Source organism: Carassius auratus, chromosome 31 (genome assembly GCF_003368295.1).
Source record: "Carassius auratus strain Wakin chromosome 31, ASM336829v1, whole genome shotgun sequence".
Taxonomy (NCBI): domain Eukaryota; kingdom Metazoa; phylum Chordata; class Actinopteri; order Cypriniformes; family Cyprinidae; genus Carassius; species Carassius auratus.
The window spans coordinates 3,088,617-3,108,154 of NC_039273.1; the positions used below are offsets into that span (position 1 = coordinate 3,088,617).

At 41.9% G+C, this 19,538-nt stretch overlaps 3 protein-coding genes and 1 pseudogene across 3 annotated transcripts; all 4 read right to left on the reverse strand.

Annotated features, from left to right (window-relative positions):
- Positions 1-242: 242 nt before the first annotated feature.
- LOC113051086 (odorant receptor 131-2-like) lies at positions 243-1,160 on the reverse strand. The gene has a single exon (XM_026214697.1). The coding sequence runs from the start codon at positions 1,158-1,160 to the stop codon at positions 243-245; it is 918 nt and encodes a 305-aa protein (XP_026070482.1).
- Positions 1,161-4,262: 3,102 nt separating this feature from the next.
- On the reverse strand, positions 4,263-5,325 carry LOC113051087 (odorant receptor 131-2-like). The gene has a single exon (XM_026214699.1). The coding sequence runs from the start codon at positions 5,196-5,198 to the stop codon at positions 4,263-4,265; it is 936 nt and encodes a 311-aa protein (XP_026070484.1). The 5' UTR covers positions 5,199-5,325.
- A 6,848-nt stretch (positions 5,326-12,173) lies between these two features.
- Positions 12,174-13,201, reverse strand: LOC113051088 (odorant receptor 131-2-like; annotated as a pseudogene).
- Positions 13,202-15,306: 2,105 nt separating this feature from the next.
- On the reverse strand, positions 15,307-16,221 carry LOC113051159 (odorant receptor 131-2-like). The gene has a single exon (XM_026214750.1). The coding sequence runs from the start codon at positions 16,219-16,221 to the stop codon at positions 15,307-15,309; it is 915 nt and encodes a 304-aa protein (XP_026070535.1).
- Between the last annotated feature and the right edge of the window lie 3,317 nt (positions 16,222-19,538).

Consider the following 19,538-nt stretch of genomic DNA (forward strand, 5'->3'; position numbering starts at 1 on the left):
TTTCCCAAAAAAATCATCAAAACACCAGCCTTTTAAATGCATTGAAAATTCATCAGTGAAGTTAGTTTTGAGTAAAGGTCATTCATCATTTGTTTGTACTCAAAATGCATAAATTTTCAAGTATGAGTTGTTTTTCAGCCACTATAGAGAATTTCTGTTCTCAGTAATGTTCTCAAATAAAACAAATATCACATAAATCATAAATAAATACAAATTTAAATAAATGTAGCAAAAACAAAAAATCATGATGGCATTATTTTTAAAATTATAACTTTACATGTAAAGTATTCGTTCATTTGTTTGAGAAACTTCTGGTCTCGGACCCCATATATCAAAGGACTCAATAATCTTGGCATGATATTCGTCATTAGATAATTAAAGAAAGTGATCTTTGTTCTGTGAGCAGGAAAAAAAGGAATGACAAATATATCCATAACAGGAGTGATATAGGAAAGCATACAAAGAAGTAACTGGACACCATGCAACAATATCGTACTCCGAGCCTTATTTGCTGAACCCTTTGAAACAGCCTTTCTGGCAGTGAACAGGACTCTGCAATAAGTATAAATGAGAATTATCCACACAAATGACATACAGATGACTTGTGAAGCAGTGATGCGATCCTTGTGGTGTTTTGACGGGAACAAAATATATGTGTAGCAAAGCACAGTAGACCTGAAGAGAGATATGGGCTCGACGAAGAGTAAAATAATGATATCTGCTAGAGAAGGTATAGCGCCTATAACCCAAATCAAACATATAAAGATATGGGTTCTTCGTGGTGTGCAAATCTGAGAGTGATGCAGTGGTTTACAAATAGCAATGAAACGCTCTATTGCCATACCAGCCAGATTCAATGGAGTGATCATAAAAGTGGCTGAACCAAGAAAAACCAATGTGTAACACAATGATGCATTTGCAACATGGGATGCATAGGTCAACACATATAAACTCATTGATATGAATATCATGAACATGTCATTGATTACCAGGTGAATGTATAAAATGTATCTGGAGTCTCTTGAAAACATTGGATTGGAGAAGAAAGTCACCACCAGCATTCCGTTAATGAAGTTAATGATAAGACCAAGAGAAACGATCACAATGTTTTTGACAAGAGCTTCTTCGTAACTATCCACAATCCAGGTCGTCGAGTTCATTTTCCGGTGCTTTATGACCAAGAGTCTGGAAGGGAATGAGGAGAGAGAGAGTGCATGAGTAGTGACCTTGTCTAGACTAATCTAGCGTATTCCTTTTGAAAAGTCTTGTAGATAGACTTACCTCGAGCAGAACTGGTTCTGGACTGCATGTTTCAGTCTGAAGCTCACATGGGTTTTAATCAGTGGTTAATCATCTGTGTCATTTATAGTTTGTGGAAAGGGCAGGGATTATGAATATGGTCATTGCCCTTGGGTCACTTAATTAGCCTATTCAAAAAGTGGCTGTTGATTTCAGGACAGCGCAGTATTTTTAATGCAAAAGAAACTATGGAAATTAATACAAATCTTCTGCGCAAATTTATTGAATAGCCCAAGTCAAGGTTTAAAAAACAAAAACAACAACAACATAAGACTAGACAATGCTGATGAAAATGTGAGTGGTCCAGTGTCACGATAACCAACTGGAGTGCCCTTGAAAACTACAGAGGGGTACACCACCCCATACCTCTGTCACTTTAATGGCACTTTTCCACTGCATGGTACCACATGCATGGTACGGTTCAATTTTGGGGGTGGGGGGAGGGTTCCAATGGGCACAGTGCCTGGTACCTGGTACTTTTTTTTTTTTTTGCTACCACCTTCATTGATTGATTGGTTCCAAGTGAACCATGCTATTACCAAAACGTGATGTGTAAACTGCTGATCACGGATTGGCTGGAGGGAATCGTCACTACCTGCATCACTGAACTTGCAACATAAACATAAAAGAACCACTGTATTACAAGGGTTCCTTTTACAATGTCTTGAAATTGTTTAGGGGGTGTACTAGAACATGCTCTTATGCTTGGTGTTTCGAAAAACTAATTCATTTTTTACATAATTTATATTATTGCATTAACTTTCTCCCCAGTCTTGCACAAATGGCTCGATTAGTTCCGGGTTTGATGAAGGCCCACCTTCCGAAAAACTAAATGTGATGTGATAGGTTAGCCATCCCAGTGCATTGTGATTGGTGAGCAGTTTAGACCGTGTTTCAGTACTGCCCTGCCCCTTGCCAAAGCAGCAAGATCTGTCTGCTCTGGTATAGTTAAGGATGGAGTCAATATTGACATATCAATTTGAGCCGGATTCAGAGAATATTGAACAAGAAGATTGTGCAGAATCTTTGCAAGCACGGATATTGAAAAACATATAGAATGGTAACGTTGTTGTTGTTGTTGCTGTTTTTTTGAAAAAAATCACCATTTAGATAAGATGTCAACATTGGCTTAAAAATAACTGCATTTATGCAGATGTTCTAGACTAAATGTGAATGTGCATTAATTCATCCCACCCAAAAAAAAAAAAAAAAAAAAAAAAATTGATTTAGTATTCATCAAAATGAATTTGTGGATTTGTGATTCACGTGACCAAATGAGCCACTTAAAGCTGCGGTAGGTAACTTTTGACGCTCTAGCGGTTAATAAACAGAACTGCTTGCGTCTTGCGGAATAACATCGTAGCCGGAACTACTTCTCTCTGTTTATGTCTATGAAGAATCACAAAGGTACTGGGTAACTCCGCCGCGGTACCCCCGAAGCAATCTACAATAGTCCGAATATAAACACTTATTATAGATGTACCCTAGTGATTCAGGACAAGCCAAAAACACGGTTTGGAAAATTGATTCATGGTGTACTCGCTTATTATATACATGTTTCTACATTTTGAACACAAACAAAGTTACGGACCACAGCTCTGATTGGTTATTTTCTTACCGGGAGCGATGGAGTTTCTGCAAATGGCAGTAGGACCACTGGGAGGAGCCAGAGGAGCTTGATTTTTTTCACAGATTATCTGTCTCATATTCTACTGTCAGGACATAATGACAGGTTTAACAAATATGTAAAAAATATATTTTTACAAAAGTTACCTAATGCAGCTTTAACAAGTTTACTATGTCAGAAAAGCCATAAATATGAAGCTGTTCATGAGATGCAATTGTCAGTGTATTAGTTTAGAAATCTTAAAAGTATTTAATAATCAAATCTGCACCCTTATTCATCATTTGTGTACAAAAGAATAAATGTTATCTGTGTTTTAATGCCAGCAGAGGTCATTTCACAGCTGGAAACTGCAACAAATTGACAAATAGGCCCATTTTCCCAAGGTTGCATTTATTAGTATGTGTTCAAAAACAAGTAGTGAACTCATGGAAATGGCATTGCTAGTTGCACATTTAATTTATGAGTTCAGCTATAGGTTTTATGAAACAGGCTTCAATTCAATGTTTGCACCAAGTGTTGCAATTCATTAATATTAGTATAATACAAAGAAAATTAATACAAAAACTTTTTTGATGGAGTTAATTATGACTGCGAGAAAAAGCATCTGAATACCTTTAAGATTATAGAGTTGTAGAGTTTATTGTGACAGTTCAAAAGTGTAAAATTCAGTGGTATCATTTTCTTTGGAAGAAAGACTTTTGACTGTAGTTGTTGTCTACGTTTCCTTCTAAAGATTTTGATGGTTTGATCAGCTTGTCAAGCTAAAATACAAAACTTCTTTATTAAGATTTATCCATTTATTGAATCTGAAACGGAAATTAAAAGGAGAAAAATGTATCATGTTAACAAGCATATGGTATGAGGAATATAAAAACAAAATGTAAGACATTGTTTTTTATTTTTTTATTCATATAATTGTATTTGACATACAATTTTATGCAAAGGAAATTACAGTGCATTCAAGATTTACAATTATTATCATCTGCATTGGCATTTCTAGCACCACACTCTAGTCCAGCTTCAGGAATTATGCCATAGGCTCAAGCGTGACATTTGTGTCAAGTTTTGCAAATCATTCATCTAAGTGCAATCCACTTCCATTAAAAATGTGCAATTTTTGAAAAAAAACAATTTTTTTAAATAATATAATTTTACTTATTTCGGTTATATATTATATTATGATGACATCCATTTTTTATTTCACAATTTATGACTAAAATATGTGAGCATTACCAAAGAAGTCTAATAATAAAGGACTCACTAAAAATAGCAGTTTTCAGAAGTGAGTAAATAAAGAAAACAATTATCACCATGAAAAACAAAAAAAACCTTTTGCTCACTGTTTAGTTGATTCAACCTTTACAAGAAGTATTTTACATGCAAAAATCCTTTTCATGTGATTGCAAAAAAGTTTATCTCTAACACCGTAAATCAGGGGAGTAAGCAGTCGCGGCAATAAGTTTGTTACAAAATAATTAGGAATGGTCACTTTTTTCCGATCATCTATTGGAAGTTGAGCAGAAATCTTGTCTATGACAGCAGTAATGTAGGACAACATACAGAACAGAAGCTGAGCTCCATGTAACAGGATGGTGCTTTGGGCCTTTTTTGCAGAGGATTTATCAGCGGAGGCTCTTCTGGCCGCAATCAGCACTCGACAATATGTGAATACAATAATTACCCACACAACAGAGGAGTATATGCCATTTATAACTTTTCTCAGTTCTTCATGGTATGGTGTGTTATACACATTTGTTGAACTACAGAGAGTAGCAGTAGTAAAGACAGCTAAAGGACGAGCAACTACTATGACAATCAAGTCAGTCAGTCCAGGTAAAACGCTGACACCCCAAATCAGATAGATGAGGATATATGTCCTGCGAACTGTGCAGATCTGATGGTGATGCAGTGGTTTGCAGATGGCAATGTAACGCTCAACGGCCATACCGGCCAAAGTCAGAGGAGTGTTGTTATTAGTAGTAGCAGTTATTATTAGCAGAATGACACAGAACGAGAAAGGAACCTTCGGCCATGCATAAGCCATCACAGAAAGAGTGACACTGAAAAAAACCATAAGCATATCATTGATAACCAAGTGAATATATAATATATATCTTGGATCACTGTAGAAAATTGAACTCCTAAAAAATGTAAACACAAACACTCCATTGATGAAGTTAATTATGATCCCAAAGAGAACGAAGATGATATTTCTGACAAAAGCTTCCATAAATCTGTCTTGGGCGCTGTATTGAAGCATTGTAGAGTTCATCGTTCTTTTGCAATTGGTATAATGCAGTGACTCAAAATCATATCAGGATTTTTTTGTAGCTTGTTTTCTTTGTAAGATGTCAATGACAGTCCAAAGTCCATGAAACACGAAGTTTATATCCAAAAGATCTTGCGTTACCCTGATATAGAAATACAAAGGATATAATTTTTTAGAGTATGCAATACAGAGCAGGTATTGTACATTATACAATACAAATGGATCAAAATCACCTTAACAGTTCGCTTAGTCAATTTGGCTCCAGAAGTAAAGTGACGAGTTTATATAGAGAGTTGAACAGAGAAAGTGGGAGGGAGAGATGGCAAGATGGAGTGAGCAACAGATTTTGGTATACTCTGTTATTTTGCAAAAAAACACGGACTACTTCCGTGATGAGAACCTGGAAATGTGAAAAAGAGCCCATTTGTCAGAGACAATGCTTGTTCATTTGTGTTTTTAAGGCTAAAAAAAAACAATTGGTGCAATCACAGTAATTTAGTAATTTATGTCTAGTGCAAAATAATAAATCTGTGCTCAATAGAAATTCATCATGCATTCATATTCAGTCAAATCAGCAGCGGTTTATCTGTGTTTACATAGATTCACTGAACAGCATCAATTAGGTAATATATCCAAAGATACATGTACAGTACATGGAAATATATAGATATATTTACTCTTGTTTACTTCATATTTCTTCCGACATAATAATCTTTTCTATTAATTTTCCTCTGATTTACACGATCTGATGAAGCTTAGCAGCTCCCTTAGTTCTCTGTGTGTTTACACTGTTCTGTGCTCGTGCTGTGACTCACAGTTTCCTGTTTACTCCTGCGTATGTTACATATGTGACCATAACAAAAGCACACAAAGACCAAAGATAATAAAAACACATGATTACAAAAGGATATACTTTCTATGTGATTTGCTTGAGATTTGAGGTATTTTTAAAACCATGAAGAATATTTACATATGAAATGCTAATTTGTGCAGCAATATAAAATGTTGTAAATATCATATTTTAACAACAGTAAAAAATGTCTAAGGTTATGTATGTAACCCTGGTTCCTCGAAGGAACGAGACGCTGCGTCCAGAACGTTTGGGGAACGCGTCCAGCGTGACGTCTCTGAATAACATGTATAATCAGTCCAAAGGAATGGCGAGACGTCAGAGACCAGGAAGCATAAAAGCTTGAGCGGCGGTAATCAGCCTCAAAGAATGAAGCAAGCACCAGCCAGAGATGCCGGAGGTGTGGCACTGCGATGCAGCGTCTCGTTCCTTCGAGGAACCAGGGTTACATACGTAACCTTAGACGTTACTCTTCAGGAACTCGAGCTGCATCAAGAACGTTTGGGGAATGAGAATGCCCACGCCGCCAGACAATCAGAGAATTTCAAATCTCTGCCTAGTGTGGAAGAGCACAGCTGAAGCAAGAGAAGGAGAAGGAGCCTGACAGAAATCGGGGACAACCCGTCCAATGGCCAAACTTCAGAAGGAGTGAGTCTTGACCCCCAGGAGAGGGGAGATCAGAGGACTTTAGACTTAGGATAGCATCCTGTTCACCACTTAGCATAAGCTTCTTCTGGCCGGAGGCCTCAGCCTCAGCGCACCATGGAGGAAACATGTAACCAGAGGGTTTCTGCTCACTGACTGGCCACCGAGAAGGGCGCGGTAGGCCACCATGGCTGCCACGTAGACCTTCAGGTTGGAGTGGGTCAACCCTGCGGAGAGCTTGCAGGAACTCTGTACCATCCGGGCAGTTAACTGGGTTGAGCTGGTGGTCTCGGCACCAAGAAGTGAAAAGCTTCCACTTCAGTTTCCTCATTGAGGGAGCTCTGGATTGGAGAACGGTCTTACAACCTCAGTTGAGAGACCGGAAGCTAAGAGTTGTGCCTCCTCAAAGACCACACCTACAGCCTCTAAGCTCCATGAGGGGATGCACCCTCCGCCTGCGAGAGGAGATCTCTCCTGATGGGAACCTCCCATGGAGTGCCGTCAAAAAGAGAAATCAGGCCCAGGAACCATTCCCGGCCCGGCCAGAATGGGGCTACTAACAGCAGCCAGACTCCATCCCGGCACACCCTCTCCAGAACTCCCGAAAGCAGAGCAATCAGGGGAAAAAAGTACAGATGTAGCCTCGGCCACGTCTGTACCATGGCGTCCAGCCCCAGTGGAGCTGGATGAGTCAGAGGAAGCCAGAGGGGACAGAGCGATGTCTCTGGAGATGCAAACAGATCCACCCGAGTCTGGCCAATCTCTCTAACTCTGCTTCATCACCTCGGTGTGAAGCCGCCATTCCCCGGGCCTCGGCCCCTGCCTCAACAGGATGTCTGCTCCCATATTAAGATGCCCAGGAATGTGAACTGCTCTGAACGAGAGGAATTCTTCCTGGGCCCACACAAGGATCTGGTACGCTGGTTGTATAAAGGCGTGAATGCAGACCTCCTTGGTGATTGATGAAAGAGACCACCGCTGTGTTGTCGGTGCGCACCAACACATGGTGACCTTTTTGGTCTGGGAGAAAATAACAAAGTGCACGAAGCACGGCCAGCATCTCCATGCAATTGATGTGCCATGTCAGATGGCGACCACTCCACAGACCGTGGGCAGGCTGGCCAAACATGACCACACCCCAGCCGGTGAGGGACGCGTCCGTCGCTAGCATCCCGCGGCAACAAGGAGCTCCCAGCACCGGGCCCTGAGACAAGAACCAAGGCTTCCTCCACATATCCAAGGCACGTAGGCAGCGCCGCGTGACCTTTAGCATGCAAAGTGGGTTTCCCCTTAGGGAGAACCCCTTGGTCTTGAGCCACCACTGTAGGGGTCTCATGTACAGCAGACTAATAGTATTCACGTTGGACGCAGCTGCCATCAGACCCAGCAATATCTGTGACTGCTTGACAGTGAGTGACCGGCCTTCTCTCACTCTCGCGACTGCAGTGAGAATCGACTTGATCCGAGCAGGTGACATACGTGCCTGCATCGTGGTCGAATCCCACACCATGCCCAGATAAGTAGTTCTCTGAACTGGAGAAAGCGCACTTTCCTTGGCGTTGAGTCTTAACCCCAGCTCTTTCATGTGAGTGAGAACGACACCTCGGTGCCGAACCTCAGATTGAGCTGATATCAACCAATCGTCAATGTAGTTGAGTCGTGAAAGTGTGGGGTGAGAGTGCAAGGCCAGTGGAAGATCCGTATTGGTAGACTTTTGCCCCCAAAAGCAAACCTCAGGAACTTCCAATGAAGAAGGATGGAGATAATTGCATCTTTTGATAGATCGTGACACACCAGTTCACAGACTTGGCCTATGCAGGCATGTTAAACTTCAGTCCCCTGACTGAGAGGTTCAAAAGGCACGGATCTTGAAAAGGACACAACACCTCATCCTTCCTCTGAACAGTGAAGTACCTGCTGTAGGACCTGGACTCTGCAACCCAAGGAGGGACCACATCGATGGTCTCCATCCTCAGAGAGAGTTTACTTCTGTTCCATTACCAGAGACTGCTTGGGGCCCACCAGAACTGGATTCTGTGGCCTCTCACTACAGTGTGCGGGACCCACTGAGACACATTTGGCAGTAGTTTCACGCTGCAAAATAGTCTACTAAGGGAATCAGCCTCTCAAGACTTATCTCTGGTGGCATCAGAGCAATTAGCTCAGTACCCTGAAGCAGCGCACAGGCAGGAGACGGCCAAACTAGCTGCTCTGAAAACCTCCCAGGAGGTCGCGAGCTTCTTAGCACCGCTACGTTTCCGGGCGGTAACTGAGAGAAGCGCTCGCTGGAGACCGCTGCGCCCTGGAACACCGGCAGTGTTGGCAGATCGATCTTCTGAGGGCACTGAGGAGAGACGGGCACCGTGTAATGAGGTGTACACCGCTCTTCCCCAACCCTCAGAGGTCCTGAGCCACAGCATCAGGACTCTCGTAGCTGAAGTCTCCTAAAAATGACGGTCCTCAGACCCACATCGTCTGCTAGGAAGACTAGACCAGAGCCTGCTTGGGGCAGGACCACATGAAATACACTTGGCAGGGGCTCCCAGACCGCCATGTGACCTCCTAAGGGAACCAGTCTCACAAGACTGGCTTCTGGTGCGCCTAGAGCCACTAGCTCGGTGCCCTGAAGCGGTGGATCGGCAGGGGACGACCGTACTAGCTGCTCTAGAGACCTCCGTAGAGGTAGCGAGCCTCTTAGCACTGCTACATTTCCGGGCGGTAACTGAGAGAAGCACTCGCCGGAGACCACTGCGCCCTGGAACTCCGGCAGGGTTGGCAGAACGATCACCTGAGGGCACTGAGGAGAGACGGGCACCGTGTAATGCGGTATACACCACTCTTCCCCAGAGGGAGCTGGCCCTCAAAACGTCCTAGGCCTAGGCATCAGGACGTTATGATGAAGGCTATCCAGTGAAAACTTTTGTACATCTGCGGAGTACAAAAGTGACACCACCGGCAACGAGGAGCTGGAACATGGTTGGGACTGCTCCGCTCAGCAGCCCCTAACCGCCTCAACCTCCTCAGAGGAAGAGCCATACACATGTGTTCTCACACAAGAAATTACATCCCTAGAGCCCCTGTACATCTAACTTCACATAGTCAGATAAATGTCATTTTATTCCTTAGAATTAAATGTACTCAGCAACCAGACTAGTTAACACGGTCTGGTGTAGAAAAAAGCATAAAAATGAAACAATGTAATACATGCATTGCCTCGGCAGTGCATGTCTTATATATATATATACATATATATATATATATATATATATATATATATATATATATATATATATATATATATATATATATATATATATATATATATATATATATATATATATTATTTATTTTATGCTACTCAGTCACACAAACAATATCAATCTCCTCAGAGAAAGATGGATGCTGCAGCGAGCTGTCTCAGAGGGCGAAGAAACCGAGCGCAGGTTTCCAAGCCTCCAGAACGAGCTCTAGATCTAGTAAACACGGGTGGAGATAGGACGAGCCATCTCCAACCCGTTCGCCAGATCATGTGCGATTCCTGCTATCGCGGTCGCCGCCGTGCCTCAGCACCAGTGAGACCTTGACCGCAAGATCGCAAGCGCAGACACACTCCTCGGAGCGTGCCCGGCGAGAGCGGAGCGCTTAACAGCGAGAAAAGCATAATCAGCCCCTCAAGAGCTTACTGTGTGAGCTCAGCTCTTCATTAATGCTGCTTATATTAATATTGGGTCATAATAAAAAAGGCTTCCGACCCCCGAGAGCGGGCGCCGGATCTGGTGGCTAAGAAAGAAGATAGGGACTTGCCCGTCTTACATTCCTCCCAGCAGATCCGAAAGCGAATCCCGCGAGTAAAACCACCGCTTCGCCTCGGCAAAAGCGGGGCTGGTACTGCGAGAAGCACCAGTGAAAGCTCTCTCCTCAAAGAGAGCCTTCTGAGAGTGAAGCAAAGGCTCGCATTTCAGCCGTTAACTCCCTCCAGAGCTGACACTGCGAGCTTCACTCTAAAGCAGACAACACACTAGCTGCGTGTGTCCCTACCCTTTTCTTTTTTTTTTTTGGCAGGGAAAACACACAGCCTGAACGCTGCCTGCTCTCGCCCAAAACTTCACTTGATTGAATCTTTGACAATGGAGTTTATCATTGGACAAACGACACTAAATAAGACTCACAAACAGATAGCGACTGACACACACACAGAGCGCTTGCTGAAGACACAAGGCTGATTACCGGCTTCGCCGCTCAAGCTTTTATGCTTCCTGGTCTCTGACGTCACCCGCCTATGACGTCTCGCCCCTTCCTTTGGACTGATTATACATGTTATTCAGAGACGTCACGCTGGACGCATTCCCCAAACGTTCTCGACGCAGCTAGAGTTCCTGAAGAGGAACCAAATTCCACATGAGATCGCAAAATGAAGTTATAACAAACACTCACTCAGGGTTTAAAGTGAGTTTTGAGTCAAAGTGTACTAATAATTTCACAAATTGTCTTATGTAGCTTGATGCTAACGTTAGCTCTAATGCAGCTACATAGCAGGTGTGGTTCTTCTTCATAATGCATTTTGTCATAGTCACGTAAGGTCGTAAGAAAATGTTTTGTAGTATTTTTATAGTAAGACTTTTGATAATAGTGGGGTAAATGTATACTGGGATTGAAGCAATGTGGTTTGGTAAACCATGAAGTACCAGAACAAAGGCTAATAATGGCGGAATAAAAACAAAAGAATAATAATAAAAGAATAATGAGGATTTTGTGTCATACCTGGCCGATGTGAAGGGCTCATTTCGTAAGAACAATAGAATAATGAATGGGGCAGTGCTGAACCAAAAATTTTATAATAGTCACCAGGAGTGCTTACAGGGGTCATAAATCTATTTTATTACCCTTTTAATAAACAAATAAATTTATGCATTTAGCAGACGCTTTTATCCATAGCGACTTACAATGCATTCAGGCTAATATTTTTACTTAACATGTGTTCCCTGGGAATCAAATCAACAACCTTGCACTGCTAACACAATGCTCTACCACTTGAGCTACAGGAACACTACAAAAAGACACTTACACAACACAGCCTTTTATTAGCCTTCTATAAAAACACACAAATTCACAGTTTGTGAGATTATGTTTTGAAATATCAAAATGAAGCATTAGTAGACTTCTGACTTTAGCTTCATTGTGTTTCTAAAATCATATCCTACTACAATTTTTTTTATACATTTAATTTTTATTTTTGTTTTCATGTTTGAGCTTATATATATTTATTATCATGACAGTCTGAGTAATTCTGGTTCTTGAACAGTAAACTTTGAAGTGTCAGCTTTGTGAACATATGTTGTTTATGTATCTAGTAAGAAAAACTGATGAGCAACAACCTTTTTATTTTGGGTATTTCATTTGTGTGTCCATACCGAAATTGGGGAGTGACAGGTAAGGGCTGACAGTAATTACTAATAATGCTTGTCTGATGATGCATTTTTAGCTCACTGCTTGATTGATTCAACTTTCATATTTAATAATCTACATGAAAGAAGTCCTTTTATGTATTTGAAAAATGTTTTATCTCGAACACCGTAAATAAGGGGGCTAAGCAGTCGTGGTAATAAGTTTGTAAGAAGATAATTGAAAAAGCTGATATTTGACCGTAGTGTAGGAACAACATTGGCATAAATCTTGTCTATTACAGGAGTAATATTGGACATCATAGACAGCAGAAGCTGTATTCCATGTAACAGGATGGTGCTTTGGGCCTTATTTGCGGAAGATTTCTCAGTGGAGGCCCTTCTGGCCACAATCAGCACTCGACAATATGTGAATACAAGAATTACCCACACAACAGATGTATAAATCCCATGTGTAATTTTGCTCTGTTCTACATGGTACGGCGTGTTATAAACATTAGTTGAACTACAGAGACCACTTGTTGTAAAAACAGATAAAGGGCGAACAACTAAAAGGAGAATCAAGTCAGCCAGTACAGTACTCCAACACCCCAAATCAGAGAGATGAGGATGTATGTCCTGCGCACTGTGCAGATCTGATGGTGATGCAGTGGTTTGCAGATGGCAATGTAACGCTCAACAGCCATACCGGCCAAAGTCAGAGGAGTGTTCTTATGAGTAGTTGAGGATATTATTAGAAGTGATACACAGAACGGGAGAGGAACCTTTGGCCATGCATAAGTCATCACAATAAGGCTTACACTGAAAAAAACCAAGAGCATATCATTGAGAACCATGTGAACATACAATATATATCTTGGATCATTGTAGAAAACTGAACTCTTGAAGAATGTGAAAACAAAAATTCCATTGACGCAGTTTACCATGATACCAAGAAGAACAGTTGTGAAAATTTTTGCAAAAGCTTCTGCATTTCTGTCTGCTGTGGTGTACTGAAACATTGTAGAATTCATTGCCCTTTTGCACCGGTATCTGTGACTCCTTTTTCTTAGCTTTTTTGTTGTTTTTGTTTTTCCTCCAAATAATGTCCACAACTTTGTGAAGTCCATCAAGCAGAAGGATGAATATTTTCCATCTGTGTCATCTGATCTGAAGATAAAATAGATACACAGAGTATGTAAGAGTGAGAAGTTATTAGCAACACATGAATTCCAAAATACAGCATTGCAAAAACCTTTTGTAGTGCTTACCTTCTCAAATTGTGTAGTCGATTGATTTGCCTCCAGATGTAAAAATGAACAGGTTTAAATACTTCAGATGAGGAAGAGGAGACAGCACGTGGGGAGGGAGAAAGAGAGGCAGGACGCCCCAAGTATGATCACAGGCTGGTAATATCGAGATGGGCATAAAATTATTAAATAACAATTCATTTAAAATATGCAAAAGCTCATGAATGACACTTAAAATGCGCCTTTGTTTTGCAGTGGTGCTAACAAACCACAGTGCTCAAGGGGGCGATAGAGTCACCTTTAATTGTCTGTGCCATTAAACCAGGGGCCTCTTTGATGAAATGTTGCATAGAAACTGTCCAACAATTAATCCATGATCTTTTGTCAGATGTGCATATGTGTGGTTCAATTGTGCATGCATCTCTCTCTTATGTGAAATCTATAAATAATTAGTGATGGGACTATTGATGCGAGGCTCGATGCTCTGACGAATTTTTCAAAGCACTATTGTATGACACACTGTGCCAATGCTTGAAATGACAATAGCATGTGATTGATGATGTTTGAAGCTTCGAATGTCATGCAGGATCGTGACAGCTGGTTTGAAAAACACTTGTGTTTGACTTTACATTGACTTGGTTGTGTGTGTGTGTGTGTGTGTGTGGTGCACTTATTTGGGATTCAGTAGAATAGATTAGAATAACCTCAACACCAGACAGAAACTGAATGCACATCACATGCACCTCATTTTATCATGTGCTATAGCTGGGGTCTCAGACACCCCTAACAGCTCAACTAAAATATTTTTGCTACTACTCACATCACTTATTAATTATAATCACACACTTGTATATTTTATATTATTGATCAATATGTGAGTCCGTTGACTGGACTACGCATGACAAGAGCTTGCACAGATTGAAAACTTTTCAAACCATCCTCTGGGTTAATGCTAGATGGCATACAGCAAAATCTACTAGGTTATTGTTGTACAACACACTGTGCAACAATAATTACTATTTTTTCATTATTGTAAAGGTTAGGTTTAGGGTTGGGGTAGGTGTAGATTAAAATAATAATAATTATTATATAAATATATATTACATACAAGAACAGGTTGACTTTCGATTTTGCGATCACTCTGTGTACATTCTTACGAGATCAGATATTTGTCTTTATTTATGACCTGAGATCAGTCAAACTGTTGCCATGGTTTGATTTCCCCAAGTGGGTTAAAGGTTTGAAATATTGCATAAAAATTTTATTTGACTGAAATGCGTGCGTTGAAACATTTTGCATTCTACCTATGAAAAACTTTCATTGGCTTTTACATTAACTCTCCCCTCCTGGTGGAATGCAACAAACAAATGATTACAAATAATTTTAAACTGTTAAAAATTATTTTTGTAATGATGATTTAAAAAACAATTAAATAAATAATAAGGGTTGTATAGTTAAAACTGCAACCACGGTCATATATTTATGTATTAATGTTACAACTTTAGTTAAATAAACAAGTAATATAACTGACTTACATTTTAGACACATTATGAATTAAGCAAAGTCACAGCAGAGCAATCGCGCATCTCTGAGCAGCACATAACAGTCTTTCGTTCCTAAATGATTCATCATTTTTGAACAAGTCAATGATTCAGTGAGCCATTTATAAAAATGGTTACTTGCTTCATTTATTGAATGAATCAGCCATTTATATGAATTGGTTGAATCAATGATTCACTCATTAAGACGGTGACTTGTCAACACCTACTAGTGGTTTAATTTCATAAAAGTATCATGCTTTGAATTTTATATTTTATACCCAACCTGCAAAACATAAAGGTTATCTAGACTAAACAACTTCAAACCACACATCAGGAGTTAAAGAAGCCATTTAACAAATATCACATATATACATTCACACCGAATCAAATCCCGATCAATTCAAGTAAGCTTAATGTGAATATTAAACATATTGTGTTCATAGATTAGGTTACTCGTATTATCTGTGTCTTTTTGCAACAAAAATACACTTTCACACGCTCAGCAAATTGTTTATCTCTTAACCCGTAGATCAGTGGGCTTAGTAACCTTGGTAGAACATTTGAAAACAAAAACAGAAGAAACAGAATGGTTGTTCGACTCTGGGGAAAAAGATCTACAAGCACTGTACTGAGGAGTGGGGTGATGTAGGACATCATACACAGTAAAAGCTGACCTCCGTGCAGCAGTATCGTGTTCCGGCCCTTTCTAGCAGACACTCGATCTGCACTCGCAGCGTTTGCTGCAGAAAGAACCTTAAAGTAGGTGACAATCAGTGTAATCCACACAAATAACAAATACACAACATTTGACACAGTATCATTGACTACGTGTTGCCAGGTGTTGCGAATGATCACCATGTGACATAAAACGGCAGTAGAGAAAAAGCTTTCTGTACGAGTTGATAATGTAATGAATATATCACTGAAAGCCGGCACCGCTGACAGAGTCCATATGAACCAGATGAGCATGTATGTCCTGCGAACTGTACATATTTGTGGGTGATGTAGTGGCTTGCAAATGGCGATGTAACGCTCTATTGCCATGCAGGCCAGATTCAGTGGAGAGTTCTTGGTGACTATAACGGAAACAAATAAAACAACACAACAAACTGGGAGACTGAAGGGACCCACAGCATATATCGTGACTTGTAAGCCCACAGAAATGGACAGCATTATCATGTCATTGATTACCAAATGGGTGTATAAAATGTATCTTGGGTCACTATAGAAAACAGAACTTTTGCAGAAGACAAGCACAAATGTCCCATTGATATAGTTGATGATTAGGCCGAAGACTACACTAATAAAGTTCTTGATGAAGGAGTCATAAAACTGATCTTTCTGAATGGTGCTGTTCATTATGATCCAGTGACCTGCAACAGCTGTGGAATTCCAGTGGAAAAATCACATACAGATATAAATAAGTACACTATCATTGGAATAATATGTTGTAGTGTCGCAGCACTCAATGTCAGTATTTCAGTTATCAGTATAAAGTTATACAAGCTCACTTAAGTACTGTATAGTACTGTACTGTATACAATGCATGAGCATTATAAAAACAACATCAATATTAATTAGATAATGCTGAAGCGAAAAGACATTCACATGTTCCACAAATTTCATGACTCTGAATTCATAAACTTACCGGCCTTATTCTTATGGCCTCTGACCTCAAAGAAATGCATTATAGCCTCTACTGTATTTATCCTTATGATTATGCAATGGTTGTGCTCTCTGAAGGGCAAACTGAACAACTGAGGATTTGTGCTGAATTAATGAGCTCCTTTAAAATGACGCAAGCTTGATCAAGGTTTACATGACCTAGATGCTTTTTTTTTATCATTTGGGCAGTTTAAATTACAAAGTCCTGCAAAGTGGCCTGATAGACTGCATCTAAAACTATTCCAAACGGTAATTTTTCGGGTTTTAATAGTCTATATAGTATATGCAGTTCGCTTTTGGGGAACGCCTTTGGCAAGAACAATTCTGAATATCGTGTGCAATCAGTTCAATGGAAGAGCATGATGTCACGGACGGGGTGACGTAGCGACCAGGAAGCTAAAGCCACGTGCCACGCAGCTGGCTTCAGCTTCGCGTCTTTCAGCAAGCGCTCTGTGTGTGCATGTTCATAAGTCTGTCTTGTAAGTCTTATTTACTGTTGTCTGTTCAGTACCAGTAGACTAAAATGCCAAAGTCTAAAGCAAAGACCAGACACGTGAAGGGTGAATCCAAATCGTGCTATAAACTGTGTGTTCCTCCATGCCAGCGCTACATCACGGCTGGAGACACACATGATTTATGCATGGTTTGCCTGGGGTCGAAGCACGCTGAGTCGGCTCTCAAGGGAGGAGGCACGCAAGCAGGGCGTTCCAGAGTTTCCTCCCTCGTCGCTCTTGTGGGTTATCTGGACGGGAGATACTCACACCACTAGCTAGCTCCTCATACCGCGAGGCTCAAAAGCAGAGCGTCGCCACTCGTGCTCCCCACGTCGGGACCGAGGGTCTAAATGCTCTGAGTCAGGGGCTCATAGATTAAAATCTGATCTTCGTACTGTTATCGAAGCTAGGAAGTCCTCGACGAAGAGGTCCTGACGCCAGAATCCCAGTGACCTCGAGGGTAGTCCCTACTGGGTAGAGCGGTGTCCACCTCATTATACGGTGCCCGTCTCTCCCCGGTGCCCTCTGGAGGCCGGTCTGCCAACCCTGCCAGTGTTTCAGGGCGCATCGGTCTCCCGCTAGCGTTTCTCCCAGTTATTTCCGCCCGTGAGCGTAGCGGAGCTGGGAAGCTTGCCTCCCCTTCGGGGGTCTCTTACACCAGAGATCAGTCTCGAGAGACTGATTCCCTTAGTACATTATCGAGCAGCGTGGAAACTACTGCCAAATGTATCTCAATGGGTCCTGCACACAGCAGAAAGAGGCTATTCTATTCAGTTCGGCCATCCACCGCCGAGATTCAATGGGGTTACACCAACAGTCATCAGCCCCCAGCAGGCTCTGGTTATGGAACAAGAAGTGAATACCCTATTAAGGAAGGAGGCCATCGAGGTGGTCCCTCCTCTAGACAGGGAATCCGGATTTTACAGCCGGTATTTCATAGTTCCAAAGAAGGATGGGGGGTTGCGTCCGATCTTAGACTTACGTCAATTAAACCTCTCAGTAATGTCACTGAAGTTCAAAATGCTCACTGTCAAACAGGTTGTAGCCCAAATCAGATCCGAGGACTGGTTTGTCACAATAGATCTCAAAGACGCATACTTCCACATATCCATCCTTCCACAACACAGGAAGTTTCTGAGGTTCGCTTTCGGGGGCAAAGCTTATCAATGTCGAGTACTTCCCTTTGGCCTTGCACTCTCACTGTCATGAGTCCGGACCCGGTGTTCCTCCCTCTCACCACCAGAGGGCGACACTTCCCCATCTCCCGGACTCATTCATCATTCACAATACACCTGGTTCACTCGGTACACCTGTTTTGCATCCACTCACTCACTTAGACACACACAGCTGATTCCCATTTGTTCACCTACATATATTCTCCTCTCTCCCACCACTCGTCCTGCCTGGATTAATTGTACTTGTAAATGTTATTCTGTGTTTCTATAGTGTTCCTCGAGTTGTGTGTGGTTTCCCAGTGTTTGTGTTTATGCCAGTTTTGTTTTGCCTTGTTGGCCTTTTTGTTCTTTTTATAATAAAGTGTCTCTTCCCTGCATTTGGACCCAGACCTTGCTCTTTCCACGGCGCCGTCTCTACCGCGCCGTGACACTCACCCCGCACGTTCACAAAATGTGTAGTTGCGGCTTGTGTACCCCACCGTATGCAGGGCATCCGCATTCTAAATTATATCTAGCTCAATCAGAGCAGATGGCTGTTCGACATCGAGGTGTCGTTCTCGCCCATATGGGGGAGCTGGGTTTGAGACTGAAGGCCAAGAAGAGTGTACTTTCTCCAGTTCAGAGAACCACCTATCTAGGCGTAGTATGGGATTCGACCACGATGCAGGCACGTATGTCTCCTGCTCGGATCGAGTCGATCATCACATCAGTCAAGAGAGTCAGAGAAGGCCAGTCACTCACTGTCAAGCAGTTTCAGAGACTGTTAGGGCTCATGGCAGCTGCGTCCAACGTGATACCTTTTGGCCTCCTGCACATGAGGCCCCTACAGTGGTGGCTCAAGACCAAGGGGTTTTCCCCGAGGGGAAATCCTTTCCGAACTATTCAGGTCACGCGGCGATGCCTTCGTGCCTTAGACATATGGAAGAAACCTTGGTTCTTGAATCAGGGCTCAGTGTTGGGAGCTCTTGGTCGCCGTGTAATGCTAGCGACAGATGCGTCCCTCACCGGTTGGGGTGCGGTCATTAGTAGCCACCCTGCCCGCGGTCTGTGGAGCGGTCGCCATCTGACATGGCACATCAATTGTATAGAAATGCTAGCAGTATATCGAGCTTTGAAATATTTCCTCCCAGACCTGAGAGGCTGTCCTGTGTCAGTGTGCACCGACAACACAGCGGTAGTCTCTTATATCAATCACCAGGGGGGTCTGCGTTCACGCATCTTGTACAAGCTGGTATACCAGATCCTCCTGTGGTCTCAGGGCAAACTCCTCTCGTTAAGAGCAGTATATATTCCTGGGAGATTGAATGTGGGAGCAGACATGCTGTCGAGACAGGGGCCGAGC